A 22,707-nucleotide genomic window follows, 5' to 3' on the forward strand; every position below is an offset into this window, starting at 1 on the left:
AGAAAAGTAAAATTGGTTAATCCTGCAGCACACTTAGCCGATTCACTCCAGGCAGAAACTATCTTGTTGTCTGCACAAACAAAATGTGTTGGGAGAAAGCCTGGATTGTAACCAGCAGCAGCTAATCTATATTTTAGGCTGGCTTGTAAAAGTCAGCATTTATCCTAGTAATTGGAAATTAAAGAGTTGTCTGTGAAAAGATGTTAGTACAAAAGAAAGACTTGTATTTATATAGTGGCTTTCACAACATGTCAGAAACGTGGCAGCCAAATTGTGCACAGCAAGCTCCCACAAACAGCAATGCGATAATGACCATCCGAAAGACGGCACCTCCGACAACGCAGCACTCCCTCGGCACTGCACTGGAGTGTCAGCCTGAATTTTTGAGCTCAAGTCTCTGGATTGGGACTTGAACCCACAGCCTTCTGACTCAGAGGTGAGGGCGCTACCCACTGAGCCACTGGCTGACATGGAAAGGATGTGGGGGGGGGGGAAGGATAAGGCTGAAAAGAAACCGAAGTAGTTACACACTTTAGCTGTTAAATAAAGTAAAACACAGGGATAATTCTGCACTCTTTTTTATTTTTAATACTAGCGTGTAAGAATTTCAAAAAGTGAGTTACATGTTAAATATATTTAATATAAATGGGTGAATCTTTTGGAACTGAAGTTGCACTACCGTAAATGGAAGTACTTGCCCAGTAAAACTGGTTGCACTGCCATTACGAACCAAATAAGATTTTATCTTATTAACAGTGTACTGCGGGAGGAAAAATCTAAAGTTGTGATAAATCTTCCTACCACGGCAATAAATCCTGCTGACGTGTCTTTTTAAAAAAATAAAAATAAAAACTAGTTTGGACGCGCTCCTTTAATTAGTATTTATTGCCTTTCGCTGCCTCTTCACAAGGGGTAGGTCCAAAGATTCTCACTTCTACTTCGAATATATAGCATGACAAACCCCAGAGCATCAGAACCAAGGCCACTGGTTTGCGGTTTTTCCATGGGAAAATGTGCGGAACGCAGTGCCCAAAAATCCTGGAATCCCGTGCAATAAAAACGGAATTTGACTTATTCAGTCACCAGAAACCACTGGCCCTAATTGTAGGGAATAGGCCCCTTTTGATATTATAACCAAGATCACTAGTTTCTAGCTTCCATGTTAAAACACGAGTGCAAATCACAAAATGAGTTTTTCCTTTTAGACTCTTAATTCCTGCTCATAAAATCCCAGAACCCCATGCACACAGAGATTAGCTCATTTGGTCGGCTTGAACCTGTAGCTTTGATCATAATCACATAGAATCATAGCATCATAGAAGTTTGCGGCACAGAAGGAGGCCATTCGGCCCATCGTGTCCGCGCTGGGCTGAAAAGGAGCTGCCCAGCCTAATCCCACTTTCCAGCTCTTGGTCTGTAGCCCTGTAGGTTACGGCACTTCAAGTGCATATCCAAGTACTTTTTAAATGCGATGAGGGTTTCTGCCTCTACCACCCTTTCAGGCAGTGAGTTCCAGGCCCCCACCACCCTCTGGGTGAAAAAAGTTCTCAACTCCCCTCTAAACCTCCGACCAATTACTTTAAATCTCTGCCCCCTGGTTATTGACCTCTCTGCGAAGGGAAAATAGGTCCCTTAGATGAGAGAAAAATACCATTTCTCCCCCTCTCACTCAGCAGAATTTGAGCATAAAAAGCAGTAAGAAAACTATCCAATAAAAAAAACACACAGGAACGTACAAATTAAACACTAGTGACGTACAAGATTGATGCTCAACTTGTAAATCCTTAATTCAGTAAAACCAAATAAACCTACATTAATGGGGGAGACGGGGGGGGTTTAGGAGGTGACCAGGAATAAAACGACGTTAAAGTGAAATGAGAGAGGTCATCCTAAACCTTACAAAGAATCCTCCCTATTAAAAAAAACATTTAATGCCTTCTCCTAACAGGAGAGACTCCTCAGTTTTGCTGGTAAGGAAGCAGTCTTGTGTACTGAACACTTCGTTGGTGCTGGCTCTCTGGAATCCGCATGTGGGATGAGGATATCAATCCCCAGTTGACTGGCTGAAGAGGGACCGGTTGCATGTTGTTTCCTGAGCAGATCGTTTCCAGCCAGGCACCCACCCACCCAACAGATCAGGTCTCCAGCACGCAAGACCTTTCACCATGGAAAATGCGCTAGTTCTATCCGCTCGTTCAATTCTTTCCTCCCTCCCCACTTCAGCATTCGTGGAGGAATATTTAAGAATGCGAGCACTTCTCCTTCCAGAGAGCTTTCCCTCAAAACACACATACTAGATATTAGAAGTACAGTATAAACAACTTGAGAAGGCAGCCCCCAAAGTAACTTCATTGCATGGGAGCAAACCATCCATAAATGAAAGCAAAAATCGCAATGTGGAGTGTCAAACTGGCGTTGTGGATTGGGCGCCAGTTGAGATCAACAGAGAGGAAAATCACGTGGTTCGTATGAGCGTCCGAGCTGCAACATCAGGTGGTCAGCTGAAAATGATCCCTCAAGTTTCTTGGGGAAAAATCAGGGACCTTTAAAAGAACAAATCAATTTCCTCTTTTTCCTATTGAGAGGCTTCAGGCTTTTCCTGGTCCATCACTCTCTCTCAATCCTCACACACGAGTTAGCTCACATGTCTTGTCATCAGAACAAATTAGAAATGCTGTAGACAGCACAGAGACCCTGCACAGCATGACTGGAACTGCATTGAACCATTATTTCACACAGAAAAAAAAGACACTTTCCTCATGAAAACCGACCATTGGTACTTTCAGTTCCAGTTTCCTCTGGACTTCTTTAACCAACTTGGTTGCAAATTAAAAAAGGGCTCCCGCTGGGGGTCCCTCAACACTCCCGCTGGGGGGTCCCACAACCACAGAGCAAAAGTCAGTCCAGAAGGAACGCATTTAATATTTTACAAGTTAAGCTACCTGTGTAACTGGTACAAAAGCAAAATACTTGTAGATGCCTGAAAGCTGAAATAAAAACAGAACGATCATCGACCTGAAATGTTAACCCTGTTTCTCTCTCCACGGATGCTGCCCGACCTGCTGAGTGTTTGCAGCATTTTTTGTTTTTAATTTGTGTAATTGATACTTTGGCCAAAATACTTATTTGTAAAACACAAAAGGCTGGAAGAATGTATTTCTCCCTCTCTCCCCCCCGCCATTACAGGAAACTTGGTGCTATCCGGCACCGATGGGACCGAGCTGTTGCCGTTCCCTCAAAACTGCCGGACACACCAGCGTTAATGTTGAAGCATACGGAGCTTTTCATCTCCGTATCTGACAACAAACACTGTTGCTTAGCAACAGCTTCTAAACAGTCGGCCGGTACCTTGGAAGCGTCTCTGTAGCTTAGCAACAGCTTCAGAGAGACTTTCCAGAGCCTGACTGTTGGGGAAAAAAAAGCCACGAGAAGAAAAAAAAACTAAAAACTACTCCTGATTTTTGCCGGTGGCTTGAGCTTGCCGGACACTTAGCCTCCGGATAACACAAAGTTTCCTGTACTAAAAGATGCTGCTGAACAGTAGGTTTACTGCACCTTCTAGCCCCCTCAAATGTTATATCTTAGTTCTCAGCTACCCAAATGTAGCGTTATTTCGTAAAAGGACACTGCCCCAAGGTGGAGTGTGGTGAGTAGATCTAAATTATAGGTGACTAAGAAATCCCATGGAAAAGTACAGCCTAACAATTAAGTTAAAAGCTAAAACACATCTCCACATTTTTTAAAATTAGCTTATGTCCAAAAAGTCCGAGCTTATTGTGGAGATACATTTTTTCGGGGAATGAAATGTCCTGCAATTGTAATAACTGATTCCTCACTTGAGAGATGGCAAGAGAAATTGGGGATAAGAACAACAAATGCTGGAAATGCTCAGCAGGTCAGGCAGCATCTGCAGAGAGAGGGAGAAACAGAGTTAACGTTTCAGGATTTTCTGCGTTAAAAAGTAACGGTGGAAAATCACGGGGTTTGGATGGGTTATTTTTCATCATTAACCTTGCCCCATTATGTAACTGATTTTGCAACAATAGCTCAACGCGAATCATTACATAATAAATCTTAAAAGGAAAGGAAATTGGATAAATACTTGAAGAGGATAAAATTGCAGGGCTACGGGGAAAGAGCAGGGGGGAGTGGGACTAATTGGAGAGCTCTTTCAAAGAGCCGGCACAGGCACGTTGGGCCGAATGGCCTCCTCCTGTGCTGTATCATTCGATGATTCTATAGACGAGGGAGTATTAAAATGACACAATAAACGAGAGAAAATAAACTGCAGGAAGAACAAAACAAAAGGAAAAGAGAGAAGTAACACGAGAGAGGAAGGCAGTAAAAACTAAAAAAGGATAGGGTGAAGAAAAAGGGGGGGGGGGGGGGGAAAGAGAGGAAGAAAAATAGCTGTGACCTTTGATGATATAACGAATGGAAAGTTCCCAAACTGAAACTCTCGAAAATTAACCGACATAGAATCCTTTCGCGACATCCATGTCAGTGAAGTTTCTCCGAGTGAACCCTAATTAAAGGGAAATTGCGACACAGCCCAGAAACACCAACTTCTGAAACAGACTTACATTGTAATGTCACAGAAAGGGAGGGGAAAAAAGCTCCATAAACCGCACAGTTCAATCCCCTCACCCCCCCCCTCCACCCCCCTAGATGTAGTGACTGACACTATTTTCCATTTTGTAAAATCAAAATGGTACATCATTTACCGGAGGGGCTTGGAAGCAAGGTTCCCTTTAAGCTGCGCAGCGCCCCAGGGATCCCGCACAGCCGGCTTTTCAATGTAAAAACCGTGCACGTGCGGTATTTTGGACGGCCACGAGGCGCCAAAAGAAATAAAAAGAGGGAACATTGCCCGGAAGGTTTCTTTTTTTAATAGCAGGACTGGCGCTGAAACCGTGAGATCGTTTGCGAAACACTGAACATAAAGTGAACCAACAGCGACAGTACACCGAATGCACTTCAGCAATCAGTGTCGTTAGTCTGGGCCACTGGAAGCCAAAATCTAGACTTGCCTCTTTGTATTCAGACACCCAATGTGCAATTCCGGTATTTATTTCAGATTTCCAGCACCGCAATTTGCTATTTATTTTGGTTCTGCAGCGCTTTCAGACCCGGCATTACCAGATTCTTTCAGTCTTGCAACTAGCAAGGGGGAGGGGGTGGGGGGGACAGGGGGCAAGCATCAGTGCATAGAAATTTACATTGAAAATAAACACTTGGAAAAATGACTTCCTTGTTGAATTTAGTTTATCTTTCAGGATAGAAAACCTCCGGCCATTACAAGAGGTAACAGAAAGGCACGTGATTTTCCCTTTACTAGAGCGCGATGACTCACCATTTCCAAGCTCACTGGTAGGATGTCCAATTTTGCTGTCTGTTGCGCTATTTAATATACCGGCTGCTGCGATGCATAGTACCAGGAGCTGCTCGGAATATCCTACTGTCACGCCCACAAGTTCAGTGAGGGATAAGTACTGGCCAGGACACCGGGGATAACTTCCCTACTCTTCTTCGAAATAGTGCCATGGGATCTTTTCGGACCACCTGAGCCTCATCCAAAAAACGGCACCTCCGACAGTGCGGCACTCCCTCAGTACTGCACTGGGAGTGTCAGCCTAGATTTTTGTACTCTGGTCTCTGGAGTGGGGCTTGAACCCACGACCGTCTGGCTCAGAGGTGAGGGTGCTGCCCACTGAGCCACGGCTGACACTGAGAAACAAAGACATGTTCAACAAACTCAAGGGTTACGAAAATAGTCAGCAACAAAACAGCAAATCACTCATTTGAGAGGGACGAGGAAGAGGAATGTGTTTGCATTTTGACTGCATGTTCTACAAGTATCAGAGCACTCTTTAATGCATTAAATTCTTTTGGGAGTAACTAAAAGGTGATCTTTGCAGCCAAGTCCTGGCTAAGTGATGGCCGAATGAAACCAAGTGCTAATTATAAAACCTACTGCAGTCCTTCAATGCCCCTTTTTGTCCAGGTGCTTATCGCTCAGCAACTGACCCAATATGACCTACTTATCCCATCCGCCCAGCGAGTGCTTCAGCGCAGCCTGGTAATCATCAACTTCATCACTTAAGTGGCGCCGAGCCCTTCGCTGCACTCTTGGGTGCTGTTTCTTTTCACCCCCAAAGTAAAATTTCAAAAACTTTTGTTTTACTTGTAATGCCTGTGAGACTTTTATAATCTCTCTACCTGCTGTATTACAGGTAACAAAACTGAAACCTCCCATGTAAGGAAAACACACCTTTAAAAAAAAAACACACACATTGGAACGCCAACCTAGCCGCCTGGTATTCGCCAAGGCCCAACTGTAAACCTGCATAGCAAATACAACGCACAATATAATCTATATTCATACAGCATGGGAAGTGATATTTGAGTAAATTTACAGTTGTGTAAGTCCCCAAAGATACAAGTGGTGTCTCCTTTTTCCATGTTTCCCAACGTCAGAGGCCGATGCACAGCTAACGTTTCAGAAATGTGCAATTTTTGGATCTCGCGTCCAATTCTTAGCCACTTTCATCAAACCTTCTAGTTACAAAAGCCCTTCAATTGCCCTAATAAAAAAGAATTAAGATTTAGAAGCTACAAATCCCACACGTATTAAATTCTGCGGCTCGAAAGTAAGCAGTCAACTAAATACAACTTGCCGACAGTGTCTGGGTTATATTTTCCTTCATTTGCTGTTAAGTGAAAAAGATTCAGCACGAGGCCCGACTCAATGTGCTTCAGTGCGTACTCTAGGCTGATGCTGTGGTGCAGCACTGAGGGAGTGCTGCATTGCCGGAGATGCTGTCCTTCAGGTGAGATGTCAGAGCTCCTGCCTGCTTGGTCCAGTTTGTTAAGGCGGACGCTAAAAAAAGAAAAATCCCATGGCACTGCTCAAAAATGATGTTCTTCTGTTGCCTGGGCCAACATTCTTCCCTCAGCCAACAGCACCAAAAAATAGATGCTTCTTCTCGTCACTCTTTGCGGGATCTGCTGTGCACAAAACTACTGCCATTTTCGCCTGTGTAACGAGCCGTTAAACTTCAAAGTAATTGGTTGCATGTGAAGCGCTTTGAGACATCTGATATAAGGCTCTCTATATAAAATGGAAGTTTCTTTTTATAAATCAAATTTATTGCTCATGTTCGCAGAGAGGAATGTAGCCCCATGTGTACAATTTTATCTTGGAGATACAATGACCAACTGACTACCAAGCACACACGTGACGGTGCTGGTGAATGGTGTAGGTTACGTACAGCTGCCAATTCTGGCCACCAGCTTTTGTGGTTGAGCCGAGAGCGTGTTGTGATTTTAACATCCGTCTCGCTGATCTGATTGCTGGATTTAAGATTACTTCAGTGTTCATAACTGGGATCAGGGGAGGAAAATAAAAAAAAGTTCAGTCCATCATAGCCGTAACTATCAATTCCAAAGTCTGCCGGAAGAAAGCTCGATTCCCCTAACTGGGTAAGACTGGCATCGCGAGCTGGTTAAATGCAGTTGCTGCTTCCACAGGGCATCTTCTCATCCTCAGGGAGCCAGGGAGACACAGAATGTCCATCAGTCGCTCGATGCTGTGAACCGAAGGAGGCTGCTTTCCGTTTAGCTCTCTGTCCTTTGTACAGCTGTCGCATCCAACAGGAGAGTGTGTGCCGTGCGAACTAAAGGAGGTGTACAGTTCCGACGGGGTACGACGGAAGGTGATCTTAACGGACGTTTGGTTCGACGTCCCGCATTTGACAGCCAGCCCGGCCTCGCTCTGCAGTTTATAACAGTTTGAGCAGGGAATGGGCGGTGGGATTCCGGGCTCCTCTCGGATGTTCCTCAGGTCAGTACTGTAAGTGAGGGATGTCAGGACAGACCCCCAGAGGCACAGCGCAGTCATTGCAATGCCAGAATTTCTCCTGCTGGTATCGTTTTCCAAGATACAGCAGTGAAGACCGGAAGGAGGGCCTCGAGACCTGGCCAGATTAACGGCCGCCGGGCTGAACGGTGTTGAGGGAAAGGACTTGGCCTCCTGCGCGCATTCCTCCGGGTCCAGGATCACCCCTCGGCTCAAAACCGACTCCTCAGACTGGGCGGTCACATATATCTGGCCCTTGGAGCACATGGCCTGCCGTACGACTGCAGTACCGGCGATTATTCCTGCAACGCTGGTTAGGTACACGAGCCCCAGCATGCAGGCGACCTAGGAAGTGAGAAAAGATACCAGAGATTTAAGAATCCGTCAAACCCGGCTAAGTTTTTAATCTAAGTTAAATCTATACAACATATTAAATTCACTGCTGAAACAGATTGGGATCACTGTTGAAACATCAACTGGATTGGCTAATGCAGCAATGCGATACAGCCAGCACATACCAACCAAGCATGTCAAACGTGCCAAAGCTGGCTTTAGAAGCTGCACTTACCCACCAATATAAACAATGGCAGCAGACAAAGCAAAGTCAGTGATGAACAAGAAACAAGATGCTGAGAGACCATTTCCCCTGGCTGGAGAGTCTAGAACTACTAGGGGGCATCATAGTCTCAGGGTAAGGGGTTGACCATTTAGGACTGAGATGAGGAGGAATTTCTTCACTCACGCGAGGGTTGTGAATCCTCGGAATTCTCTGCCCGAGGGCTGTGGATGCTGAATTGTTGAGTATATTCAAGGCTGAGATAAGATAGATTTTCGGACTTTATGGAAAATCAGGGAATATGGAGATCGGGTGAGAAAGCGGAGTCGAGGTCGAAGATCAGCCATGATCTTATTGAATGGCGGAGCAGGCTCGAGGGACCAAATGGCCTACTCCGAATTCTTATTTTATGTTGGGGGGGGGTGAAATTGGTTACATTTTCTCTTCCTACAACTTTCCACATAAGTCATACTACTAATTTTGTATGACGGGAAAAGCTTATAATGGGATGTCTAGTTTGGCTACCCATTCGATGGCCTCCTGAAATGCCAAGTGGAGAAATGAGGTGCCTCCCGCAACACGTCTCAGTGGGCAGGTTGACGTGATGTGTTCCATGGTCTGGGACTCATGGCCAGTCGCACTTCGGGTCGTCCCTCGTCTTCTATTTGTGGAGCAGGTGGACGCAGCGTCCGTGTCCTGTGCGGATTGGGTTGAGCGCCGTCCACTGTCTTCGAGAGAGGTCAAAGCCAGGGGCCTCTGCTGTTGGGTCAGTGATGAGGTGTTGGTTCTTTATGTTGCATGCGATCCACGATTCTGTCCATTGGCTAGTGGGTTGATACCAGCTGCACCTGTCATTATACTGGGAGATGTGGCAAGATGCATCGAGAGACTGATGACGGTGGTGCCAAGAGGTTGGCACCTAACCTCTGGACTTGACTATTCCACCGCACTCTTGGCTGGCCTCCTACTTTCTACCCTACGTAAACTTGAGGTCGTCCAAAACTCGGCTGCCCGTGTCCTAACTCGTACCAAGTCCCGCTCACCCATCACCCTGTGCTCACTGACCTACATCGGCTCCCGGTTCAGCAATGCCGCAATTTTAAAATTCTCATCCTTGTTTTCAAATCCCTCCGTGGCCTCGCCCCCTCCCTATCTCTGTAATCTCCTCCAGCCCCAAACCCATCCCACCCCCGAGATATCTGCGCTCCTCTAATTCTGGCCTCTTAAGCACCCCTGATTTTAATCGCTCAACCATTGGTGACCGTGCTTTCAGCTGCCTGGGCCTAAGCTCTGGAATTCTCTCCCTAAACCGTTCCGTCTCTCTTTTCCTCCTTTAAGACGCTCCTTAAAATCTACCTCTTTGACCAAGCTTTTGGCCATCTGCCCTAATTTCTCACGTGGCTCAGTGTCAAATTTTGTTTTATAACACTCCTGTGAAGCGGCTTGGGATGTTTCACTACGTTAAAAGGTGCTATATAAATGCAAGCTGTTGTTATAAGTGTCTCTTTGAGAGTGCTAACTGGTTGATGGGAAATATGGGAGGCATCTGGGAATGACAGCTCGTTCCAGTGGATTCTTTACTGGAGGACGGCACACAACCTGGCTCATAAATTAACATGGCTCAGTTCAAAGTCTTAATACTGGATGCTAGCTCAAGAGTTAGATCTGATCCAGTACAACCAGTTGTGGAGAGAAGTACATTATCTCATGCTTCTGTCAAAAACCCTGGGACCTTTTGAGTATTCTGTTTAAAAGATACAGTTTCTTTTGCAGGACACAGGAACGCTGATAACCTAGCACTGGTAATACTGGGAAACATACGGATGCCCCAGGAATTGTCTGAAAATTAGCTCAGATTAAACCTTGCATTGGGGAGACCAAACGCAGATTGGGTGACTGCTTTGCGGAACACCTCCGTTCAGTCCGTAAGGGTGACCCCGAGCTTCCGGTCCCCTGTTTCGTTAATTTTCCGCTCCACTCCCACTCTGACCTCTCTGTCTTCGGCCTCCTACACTGTTCCAATGAAGCTCAACGTAAGCTCGAGGAACAGCATCTCATCTTTCAATTCGGCACTTTACAGCCTTCCGGACTCAACACTGAGGTCAAAGATTTCAGATCACAACCTCTGCTCCCATTTTTCCAGATGGGAGCTGTTGATGATTCTGCTATTCCCATTTACAGCTCTTCAAGACCCATCTTTTGTTTCTTTACTTGTCCCATTACCATCTCCTCTTGCCTCGCACCAACATCCCTTTTCTCTTAATTTCTTTTGCCTATCACAGATCTTCTCTTTTGTTCTCCAACCCCCCCACTTTCCCTGCCGCTGCACTTGCTTAAAACCCGTTGCATCTCTTAACTTTTTTCAGTTCTGTTGAAAGGTCATCGACCTGAAGCATTAACTCTGTTTCTCTCTCCACGGATACTGCCTGACCTGCTGATTGTTTTTATTTAAGATTAAACCTTGCCCTTTAATATTGGACAAGAATGGCAACCAGCTATTTCAAAACCAGATCGCTACCCAGATTGGTGAATTGATGGCAATAGTCTCTAATGTGGCTGCCTGTGGGTGCTCAGTTATCGGAGTGAAGGGTAACGGATAGAGATTTGAATCAGATCTGGGGTCCCTATCCAGACTTTGTTGAAAGAAGAGAATTCCTATGCCGATTGGTGATGTGGTAGTGATGGAGCCGGACTAGCACGCCAGAGGTCAGGAGTTTGAATCCCACCGTGGCAACATGAGAAACTGTATTGAATAAATCTGATCATTTCTGGGTAAGCTCCAGAAAAATGACCGTGAAAGCCGCGGGACCATGGTAATGTGAGCATACCAGCCCTGCCCGGTCTGACCTAGGTGTGACTCCACTAAATGCTGCGATACCAGCATCACCCACTTCCCAGGAACGAGCAAAAATGTATTTAAAAATGACGGCCATGGCATGTCCTTTGGCTTCATCAGACATCTGCAGTTGTTCTAGGGTTGTCCTCGCTGCAATGACTGAGACCTTGTTAGAAACCTTATTGGGAACCTATGCTACATTCTACTGCTGTTAAATGCAAACTGAACATACAGTATATATCTAGTTGCTCTGCAGCTTCCTTCCCTTTTATAAAGGATCAAACTATTAAGAAGGGTGTGACTGCACGCTACCTTGACAACATGCTGGTAGAGTTCTGTAAACGCTTGTTGCCACAGCGCTTGCTCCAGTAACACACACAAGTCTGTGTATGTGAACCAGCCTCGTTTCAGTCCCTGCGACTCAGCAACCCTGCAAAAATGGACGCACAAGATTAAAACCCGAAAAGCTTGGTAGGGTATGCGACGTGTCGCTGTTTAGCTTCCGTGACTTTCTTCCCAAAGGAATGGGTCAGAGGAGCTCGTTAACGTCCTGTAATGTGCAGTCAGAGCTGCTCAAGTGATGTGCAGCAAGAATGTACACCAAATTATACCACTGCAATTACAATAGTTAATGACAAAACAGCTTCTCAATGATGTGTCAGCCATGGCTCAGTGGGTAGCACCCTCGCCTCTGAGTCAGAAGGTTGTGGGTTGAAGCCCCACTCCAGAGAATTGAGCACAAAAATCCACTCCCAGTGCCAGTACTGAGGGAGTGCTGCACCGTCGGGGGTGCTGTCTTTTGTATGAGACATTTAAACCGAGGTCCCGCCTGCCCTCTCAGGTGAACGTAAAAGATCCCATGACACTATTTCGAGTAAGAGCAGCGGAGTTATCCCCGGTGTCCTGACCAATATTTATCCCTCAATCAACATCCCAAAAAAACAGATTATCTGGTCATTATGACATCGCTGTTGTGGGATCTTGCTGTGTGCAAATTGGCTGCCGCGTTTCCTACATTACAACAGTGACTACACTTCAAAAGTACTTCATTGACTGTAAAGTGCTTTGGGACGGCTGGAAGAGGGATAGCGTCTGATGGCACGGTGGCCAGGTTGGCTGTGGGAGACGGCCATATGGTTGATGTGCGTGCTTTACTTCCTCAGTTACTGAATGGTGGTAGAGATTTGTCAAGTGAATATACACGTGTGAAATGTTTTTACGCGTGCCGGTGGAGCTTTTACAGTTCCAAATGCTGTGGAGCCCATTCTACAATGAACTTGCGGGCAAGACCAGGACTAGGGGCCATGAATACGAGATAGTCACTCATGGGTCCAGTGGGGAATTCGGGGTTGGGGTGGGGGGGGGGGGGGGGGGATTCTTCTTTGTCCAGAGAGTGGTGGGAATGTGGAACTTGCTACCACAGGGAGTAGTTGATGTGAATAGCATAGACGCATTCAAGGGGAAGCTCAATAGGCATGTGAGGGAGAAAGGGATAGAAGGACATGTTGATCAGGTTAGATGAAGTGGGGTGGGAGGAGGCTCGTGTGGTGCATAAACACCAGCATGGACCAGATGAACCGAATGGCCTGTTTTTCTGCTGTTAATACTTTGTAATAATACAGGAAACTTCGCGATATCCGGCACCGACGGGACTGGCGTGATGCCGATCGATCAAAACTTCCAGACAGACCAGCGCTAATGTTGAAGGATACGGAGGTTTTCATCTCCGTATCTGACAACAAACACTGTTGCTTAGCAACAGCTTGTAAACAGTCGGCCCGTACCTTGGAAGCGTCTCTGTAGCTTAGCAACAGCTTCAGAGAGGCTTTCCAGAGATTGACTGTTTTAAAAAAAAAATGCTAGAAGAAAAAAAACCTAACAAAACGGCTGCTGATTTCTGCCGTTAGATCGAGGTTTCCGGACATACAACCTCCGGATAAACCAAAGTTTCCTGTACACAGCACTGGTGTCCAATACACTAGCCACATGTGGCTAATTGGAAATCCAGATGTGGCGAATCGTATTTCAGATCAGTAAATAAAATTGAGGAATAGACACTGTCGTTCGGCCTGTGATCTCATCACTCATTCGCACGGCCCGTGCGTGTGAACGTTAACCTTTTAGTGCGTTCCTTGGTAAAATGGTAAGACAAAAAGCAGAGTGCGAGAGTGTTTTTGATTGTTGTGCGTGCTTTACTTCCTCGGTTAATGAATGGTGGTAGATGCTTGTTAAGTGAATATACACATGAACTACATTTACCTGTATTGTGTGAGTGTAAGTGAGGTGTTTTCTTTTAACAATTAGGGCATGTGGCTAAAAGAGTGTCACCATAGCCACACCTAGGAGTGGTCAGCAATTTCTATGGGACAATACTGATGTACAACACCCAAGAGCCGAGTATTTCTGCAAACCAGAAGTCTTGTAGCAACTGCGCAGTAGTTTTTGTTTAATGTCTGGCTGTATGTTTCTCTTATATTACCACTGTAGATTACAGCTCTGGAACACCTCAATCTGCAACCGTAGCAAGTGTTTCTCACCGACACCCAGCACTGGCACACCTACCTTCCCTCCAATCGACTCAAAAGCTCAAAGAATTCCTGGGTATTAACATACAAGTTCCAATCCTGCAACGTCAAAAACAAATATAGAAACTTTTGGGTATAAATTGCCACATTTCACGCATTGAAGCAATAAACTCCCTTTTCAACCCTTACCCTACTGGACAACCAGAAGCTCCTAATCAACAGCACACCAAATGCAATAAACTTAAAATAGTTCACTGAGTTTGACTTTTTTCAATCATTCAAACAGTCATGAGGGAAAGGTGGTCTAGGGGAGTACATAAATAAAGAGAAACTGTTTCCGATGGCTGAAGGGCCGATAACCAGAAGGCACAGATTTAAGATGATTGGCAATAGAACCAGAGGCGACATGAGGAAACACTTTTTTACGCCACGAGTGGTTAGGATTTGGAATGCGCTGTCTGATAGGGCGGTGGATACAGATTCAATTGTAGCCTTCAAAAGGGAATTGGATAAATACTTGAAGGAGAAAAAATTGCCGGGATATGGGGAAAGAGCGGGACTAACAGGACTGTCTACAAAACATAGAAACAAGGAGCAGGAGTAGGCCATTCGGCCCTTCGAGCCTGCTCCGCCATTCAACGAGATCATGGCTGATCATCCAAACCCTAGCACCCGGTCCCTACACCGACAGCCATCCCACCCAAGCCCAAAAGAGCTGGCACAGACTCGATGGGCCGAATGGCCTCCTTCTGTGCTGTACTATTCCATGATTCTATACCTTGCTCAAATTACTCGCCCATTTTCAAGTCAAAATAAACCTGAGATTTTTCTTGTATTTTTTTTGTCGAAACAGCTTTCTAACTCTCCTGGAGACCCTGGATTTGGGTCTCCCTCTCTGCTAGGCAACTCTGGCGACACCTCTCACCAGGTAGGGCATGTTCTTTTCTAGTTTCACCGTAAACAACGGCCCCCGCAATTTCACACAGGCTGAGGACCGCGTGACCCGTGAAATCACGCTGCCAGTCGGGGTTACAGAGCAGTACGGTTCCCTGAGACTTGAGAGGTTCTCAGGCTGAAGACCTCAGCAGCGGGGTCACTTTTAGGTCAATGTTTTGAAAAGGTAGTGTAAGGGACACAGCTCCTTAGTCCTTACAGTGCTCGCCCCCTGGATTCAGTCGGTCACAGGCAACCTGAGAACTGACCGTTTGGGTAAGAGTTCCCTCTTACGGGGGGGGGGGGGGGGGGTGTCGTCGGAGGGATGCAACGCTTCCCAGTTAAGTCTTGTGTTCAGTTCTTGGCACCACACTTTAGGAAGGATGTCAAGGCCTCGGAGAGGATGCAAAAGAGATTTACTAGAATGGTACCAGGGATGAGGGACTTTAGTTATGTGGAGAGACTGGAGAAGCTGGGACTGTTCACCTTAGAACAGGTAAGGTTAAGAGGAGATTTAATAGAGGTGTTCAAAATCATGAATGGTTTTCATAGAGCAAATATAGAGAAACTGTTTCCAGTGGCTGAAGGGCCGATAACCAGAGGGCACAGATTTAAGATGATTGGCAATAGAACCAGAGGCGACATGAGGAAATATTTTTTTACACAGCGAGTTGTTGTGATCTGGAATGCGCTGCCTGAAAGGGCGGTGGAAGCAGATTCAATAATAACTTTCAAAGGGAACTGGATAAATACTTGAAGGGAAATTTTTTTACAGGGCTATGGGGAAAGGGCAGGGGAGTGGAATTAATTGGATAGCTCTACCAAAGAACCGGGAACAGGCACGATGGGCCGAATGTGCAGTATCATTCTATGATTCTACGCGATAGCAAGGAGAAATCGTACAGACGGTCTGCTAGTCCTTGTTCCCATCAGGGCTGAAATGGTTTTCAGAAAGAATGCCAAAAAGGGTACTTCACAAGGATCTGCTGCTGGCACAGAGACTTGTGAGGAGCAAGCACGAGTGGGACACCCAGGACTACAGTGCTATTGCCCTATCTCTGGCCGGTACTGTCATCGGGGGAAGCTCCACACCATTACCCTTTATATAACTGTGTTAAGTCAGACCTCTCGTGCATTGCTCATGACGAGTTGGCTAAGCTGCTTTGTGACATTAACCAAGTATGTCAGGCAAAGTGTTACAAGTGAGCGTGACATTTACAGGAAGTGCGCATTATGTGCGAGAGATTTAATGTTCTTTTATAAGTTTACATAAGTGATTCTGCAATTTTCTGCAGTACTGTACAGCATTTCGCAATTCTTGGTGGGGGGAAAAAATACCTTTGCCAAGCGCTAATAATCCTATCGAATGGACAGCCCAGATGACTTACAATTGCTCGCAGAAAGTTCATCTCCAGAGCGTTGACCACTTGAACGTCCAGCTTGCCAGCGGCTCCCCACTCGTCATTGAACACCTCCTCCTCTTCTCCCTCATCATACAAATACTTACTGGCAACCATCTGCGGCAAAGCCAAAAAAAGCTTGAAAACAAATGCCAACGGGGCTCGGTCACAGCACTAGGATTGCCAGTTAAAAATAATCTTACCCAATTAAACGGTTTTGGAACTTCTAAGTAATAAATTACAGAGATTTACAAATAAGCCCTGACCAGTCAGCAAGCATTTGCTAAAATAGTGAAGACTTAACTTGCAACTGTACAGCGCCTTATCTTATGTCTTGGAAACATCTTAGCGCTCTTCCCATACAATTCATTACTTTGAAGTGCAGTAATTGTGTTCAAAATTAAGAAGGGTTTTAATAGAGCAGATAGGGAGAAACGGTTTCTACCGGCAGCAGGGTCAGTAACCAGAGGAGACAGATTTGAGAATATAAGAATTACGAGCCGGAGTCGGCCACACGGCTCCTCGAGTCTGCTCCACCATTCAATAAGATCATGGCCGAACTTCGAACTCAACTCCACTTTCCCGCCCGATCCCCATATCCTTTAATTCCTCTGGAGTCCAAAACTCTATCCTTGAATATACTCAACGACTGAGCATCCACAGTACTTTGGGGCAGAGAATTCCAAAGATTCACAACCCTCCGAGTGAAGAAGTTCCTCCGCATCTCAGTCTTAAAAGGCCGGCGCCTTATCCTGAGACTATGCCCCCTAGTTCTAGGCTCTCCAGCCAGGGGAAATAATCTCTCAGCATTTATCCTGTCAATCCCCCATAGAATCTTATATGTTTCAGTGAGATCACCTCTCATTCTTCTAAACTCGAGAGTGTGGCCCAATCTACTCAATCTCTGCTCATAGGACAACCCTCTCATCCCAGGAATCAATCTAGTGAACCTTCGTTGCACCGCCTCCAAGGCAAGTATATCCTTCCTTAGATAAGGAGACCAAAACTGTGCACAGTACTCCAGGTGTGGTCTCACTAGAGCCCTGTACAATTGTAGCAAGACTTCCTTACTCTTACACTCCAACCCTCTAGCAATAAAGGCCAACATGCCATTTGCCTTCCTAATTGCTTGCTGTACCTGCATGCCAGCTCTCTGTGTTTCTTGTACTGGGACACCTAAATCTCTCTGAACACCAACATTTAATAGTTTCTCACCATTTAAAAAATATTCTGTTTTTCTATTCTTCCTACCAAAGTGAATAACTTCACATTTCCCCACATTAGGGGGGTGACTTCACATTCCCCAAGCACGGTGGCATAGTGGTTAGCACTGTTGCCTCACAGCACCAGGGACCCGGGTTCGAATCCGGCCTCGGGGTGACTGTCTGTGTGGAGTTTGCACATTCTCCCTGTGTTTGCGTGGGTTTCCTCCGGGTGCTCCGGTTTCCTCCCACAGTCCAAAAATGTGCAGGTTAGGTTGATTGGCCATGATAAATTGACCCTTAGTGTTAGGGGGGATTAAATATGTGGGATATGTGTTGGTGTAGGGGTTACGGGGATCGGGTGGGATATGTGTCGGTGCAGGCTCGATGGGCCGAAATGGCCTCTATCTGCACTGTGGGGTTTCTGTGATTCTGTGATTATACTCCATCTGCCACCTTATTGTCTATATCCCTTTGCAGGCTCTTTGCGTCCTCCTCACAGCTTACTTTTCCACCTAGCTTTGTATCGTCAGCAAACTTGGATACATTGCACTCGGTCCCTTCATCTATATCATTGATATAGACTGTGAAGAGCTGAGGCCCAAGCACTGATCCTTGCGGCACCCCACTAGTTACAGCCAGCCAATCTGAAAAGGACCCGTTTATCCCTACTCTCTGTTTTCTGTCTGTTAACCAATTCTTTATCCATGCTAATACATTACCCCCAACCCCCATGTGCCTTTATCTTGCTTAACAACCTTTTATGTGGCACCTTATTGAATGCCTTTTGGAAATCCAAATATACTACATCCACTGGTTCCCCTTTATCTACCCTGCTAAGTACAGCCTCAAAAAATTTGTCAAACACAATTTACCTGTCATAAAACCATGTTGACTCTTAATCATATTATGATTTTCTAAGTACCATTACCACTTCCTTAACAATGGATTCCAGCATTTTCCTGACAACTGATGTCAGGCTAGCTGGCCTGCAGTTCCCAGTTTTCTCTCTCTCCTTTCTTGAATAGCGGGGTTACATTTGCTATCTTCCAATCCGCTGGGCCTGTTCCTGAATCTAGGGAATTTTGGAAGATCACTCCTCCTGGAAAGCACATGTGTGAACAGTGGATGAGGACAGGGGCGGGCTTGGTTGCGATGCCCTCTACGGTTGAACTGACAATTACGGTCCAATGTCACACCTGAAGAATTGCTGGTTGGGTGAAGGTAATTGGTAAAAGAACCAGAGGGGAGAGGAGAAGACTTTTTTTTTTCTCAGCGAGTTATGATGATCGGGAATGCGCTGCCTGAAGGGGCGGTGGAAGCAGATTCAATAGTAACTTTCAAAAGGGAATTGGATAAATACTTGAAAAGGGAAAAATTTGCAAAAGAGCAGGACTAATTGGATAGCTCTTTCAAAGAGGCAGCACAGGCACGGTGGGCTGAGTGGCCTCCTTCTGTGTTGTGATTGTAACTTTTAATATACAGGAAAACTTGGCAACAAAGATCCCACAAATGGCAACGAGGTGAATGACTAGTTAATCGGTTTTGGTGGCATCAGTTGGGGTGCTCCGACGGGATTTGGTGACCCTGGGCTAGCGTTCCCACTCCTCCTGGAAAGCACACGTGCGGACAGTGGATGAGGACAGGGTTGGGCTTGGCTGTGATGCCCTCCCCCACGGCTGAACTAACAACTACGGTCCAACGTCGCACCTGAAGAATTGCTGGCTGGTTGAAGTCCTGGAGGACTACCCACTCCATCGAACTGTACTTAGAATCATTACTGCACAGCAGGCGGCCATTAGAATTAGCACACTGAGTGCAGGAGGAAGACAGTGTGCTATGTGGGCAAGTGTTAGGAGTGTGGAGGGAAGAGAAGGTACCCGATTCATTTGATCTTGAAGGATCTAAGTGGGGGGGGACAGAACGCACAGCAGAATCCATCAAGCTCGTTGCAACAAACTAACAAGACCCAAGAAGCGGTAAGGACGCTGCGGCTTTCAACAGGTAAAACTCAAAACGAGGAGTCACTGCTCTTCAGATGCAAATGAGACTTGAGCACCAAAATCTAGGCTGACGCTCCAGTGGCGTACTGCTCCATCTGCTCTCTCAGGTGGACATAAAAGATCCCAGGGCACTATTTTGAAGAGGAGCAGGGGAGTTGTTCTGGCCAATATTTACCCCTCAATCAACATCACTAAAAACAGATTATCTGGCCATTATCACATTGCTGTTTGCGGGAGCTTGCTGTGCGCAAATTGGCTGCCGCGTTTCCCACATTACAACAGTGACTCCACTTCAAAAGCACTGCGTTGGTTGTAAAGCGCTTTGGGAGTCCCGAGCTTGTGAGAGGCGCTATATAAATGCAAGTCTTTCTTTTGTCCTTAATCGCAGCCTGAAAGAGCAAAGCCAGAGTTGGTGCGAGTGTTTTTCCACTCACCATGGATATTAGGAAAAGGTCGGACGAGGAGATCTGCTGCAGGTACTCAGGATTTCGGTGTCGCAACCGTTCAATGTAGACGAGAGCAAGCATCATCGCACAAGGCGAGATACAGGCCTCTCTGTGGAAAAAGCAGGGATCATTAGCCTTAGAGATTTTTTTGTGCGAGCGGTTAAACTTAGAAACATAGAAGATAGGAGCAGAAGTAGGCCATTCGGCCCCTCGAGCCTGCTCCGCCATTCAATGAGATCATGGCTGATCATCCAAATTCAGTACCCCGTCCCTGTCTTCTCCCCATATCCCTTGATCCCTTTAGCCTTAAGAAATATATCTAACTCCTTCTTGAATATATTTAATGAATTGGCCTCTACTGCCTGCTGCGGTAGAGAATTCCACAGGTTCACCACTCTCTGGGTGAAGAAATTCCTCCTCATTTCAGTCCTAAATGGCTTACCCCTTATCCTTAGACTGTAACCCCTGGTTCTGGACTCCCCGGCCATCAGAAACATCCTTCCTGCATCTAGTCTGTCCAGGCCTGACAGAATTTTATAGGTTTCGATGAGATCCCCTCTCAATCTTCTAAACTCCAGTGAGTATAAGCCCAATCGACACAATCTCTCCTCATACGTCATTCCTGCCATCCCAGGTATCAGCCTGATGAATCTTCACTGCACTCCCTCCATGGCAAGAACATCCTTCCTCAGATAAGGCGACCAAAACTGCACACAATACTCAAGGTGCGGTCTCACCAAGGCCCTGTACAACTGTAGCAAGACATCCTTGTTCCTGTACTCGAACCCTCTTGCTACTTGTGCATTAGGTGGGGATTGGGGATGGAAGGGGGAGAAGAGGATAGATTCACTGCAGCAACTTGCCAAGGCTTCTTCAGCAGCACCTCCCAAACCCACAACCTCTACCACCTCGAAGGACAAGGGCAGCAGGCACATGGGAACACCATCACCTCCAAGTTCCCCTCCAAGTCACACACCATCCTGAATTGGAAATATATCGTCGTTCCTTCATCGTCACTGGATCAAAATCCTGGAACTCCCTCCCTAACAGCACTGTGGGAGTACCTTCACCACACGGACTGCAGCGCTTCAAGAAGGCGGCTCACTGCCACCTTCTCAAGGGCAATTAGGGATGGGCAATAAATACTGGCCTTGCCAGTGACACCCGTATTCCGTGAATTAATTTTTTAAGAAGTAGAGGCTCCGAGATTGATAGCATTTATAGTATTTCCTATGGTGTGGCACTGTGCAATAGAACAAGGGTCATTAACTCCCTCCCGGCCCCACAACATACAATAACTTTATTAATGCAGGGGTCATTGACATGAGCCATCCCGTGATCACTACTATATCAGTCTCTCCAGCTCTCCGAAAGTGAGGGAATTCAATGGCCTACTTGCTTGCTGCACTTTTGACAGCCAATCTAGTGGACTAGAAAGCAACCGAGGCAAATTAGGATTTATGGGGAAAATATTTACAAGGGATTGCAATGCAGGACTTCAAAGGAAAGAAATACATGACAGGGCTGTATGGAACAAAAACTGCAATACTTAGCACAATCAGTTACTGTTAGAGAGCGAGTGCAAGTGCAATGGTTATTGGTAACTTATGCAGTTCACAGGCTCAGCTCAAAACAATTCACCAACAGCCTGCACCAAATGTAGCGCCTCTTCCTCCCCATGTAGTATTTAAACTTACCTAGCCACGTGAGCTGCATATTTCTTCCGGAGTTTTCTGATTGGACTCGGCGCTGATTTCTGAAGCAGTTCGACTGCAATGTCTGAAAGAGACAAGGTTTTTGAATTCTGTCATTGCTTGGAAACTTCACAAAGCACACCTAAATGGTCAGTGTACTTGAAGAGCTTATTGATAACATACAGAATCTGTGGCACTAGCACTCACTACAGTATTAAACAGTGAAATACTGTGGATGCTGGAAATCTGAAATATAAACAGAAAATGCTGGAAACGCTCGGCAGTTCAGGCAACATCTGTGGAGAGAGAGACAGAGTTAATGTTTCAGGCCGATGATCGTTTCTAGACCCGTCTTTTGTATCTCTACTTGTCCCATTAACATCTCCTTTTGCCTCACACCATCATACCTTTTGTCATTTAATCTCTCCTGCCTTCCATCCTATCACAGATCTTCCCTTTTGTTCTTTCCTCTCTTCCCCGCTTTCCCTATCTCTGTACTTGCTTATAACCTATTATATCTCTAACTTCCTCACTACAGGAAACTTTGTGTTATCCGGAGGCTAAGTGTCCAGCAAGCTCGAGCCACCGACAAAAATCAGGAGCCATTTTGTTAGGTTTTTTTTCTTCTTGTGGCTTTTTTTTCCCCAACAGTCAGGCTCTGGAAAGTCTCTCTGAAGCTGTTGCTAAGCGACAGAGACGCTTCCAAGGTACGGACGACTGTTTAGAAGCTGTGTTTGTTGCCAGATACGGAGCTGAAAAGCTCCGTATGCTTCAACATTAACGCTGGTTTGTCCGGCAGTTTTGAGGGAACGGCAACAGCTCGGTCCCGTCGGTGCCGGATAGCACAAAGTTTCCTGTATATGGTATTGTCGCCTTTACCTGAACCATTGAAGTTAACAACACAGAAAGAGGCCATTCAATCCAGTGTGTCTGTACTGGCTCTTTGCTAGAGCAATCAAAACTAACCCCACTGTCCTGCTCTCTCCCAATAGCCCAGTGCTTCAAATATTTATCCAATTTTCCCTTAAACACACTGAGCTGTGCCTCAACCACTCTCTGTGGCAAAGCATTCTATGCTGCAGCAATCCTTGTGCAAATTCATTTCTCCTCACCCTTTTAGTAGTCATTTTAAATTCATGAACCCTCATTACTGACTCCCCAACGAGAGGAAATATTCTTTTCTTATTCACCCAACCAAAAAAAAAAAAACGATCAAATTTCCTACTGGCCTCTGCTGCAACAGAAATAGTCTCA

The 22,707-nt window shown here is 45.9% G+C and overlaps 1 protein-coding gene across 2 annotated transcripts in view; it reads right to left on the bottom strand.

The window, feature by feature from the left end:
* Positions 1 to 562: 562 nt before the first annotated feature.
* The window catches only part of cnppd1 (cyclin Pas1/PHO80 domain containing 1), a 40,501-nt gene continuing 18,356 nt past the window's right edge, over positions 563 to 22,707 (bottom strand). Inside the window, exons 3-9 of one of the 2 annotated variants that reach the window (XR_015078221.1) lie at positions 21,457 to 21,538; positions 19,748 to 19,868; positions 16,097 to 16,225; positions 13,813 to 13,874; positions 11,563 to 11,680; positions 6,678 to 8,203; positions 563 to 6,584 (exon numbers count right to left, since the gene is read on the bottom strand). Coding sequence is in view for 1 of the 2 variants with exons in the window: in XM_085986809.1 (XP_085842935.1) it covers positions 7,475 to 8,203; positions 11,563 to 11,680; positions 13,813 to 13,874; positions 16,097 to 16,225; positions 19,748 to 19,868; positions 21,457 to 21,538 (1,241 nt within the window). In the remaining variant the exon portion in view is untranslated. Of the gene's footprint in view, positions 8,204 to 11,562; positions 11,681 to 13,812; positions 13,875 to 16,096; positions 16,226 to 19,747; positions 19,869 to 21,456; positions 21,539 to 22,707 lie in introns of both variants that reach the window. The other variant, XM_085986809.1, reaches the window with a different exon arrangement.

Source organism: Somniosus microcephalus, chromosome 4 (genome assembly GCF_052327205.1).
Source record: "Somniosus microcephalus isolate GS21.2 chromosome 4, FLI_Smic_1.0, whole genome shotgun sequence".
Lineage (NCBI taxonomy): Eukaryota > Metazoa > Chordata > Chondrichthyes > Squaliformes > Somniosidae > Somniosus > Somniosus microcephalus.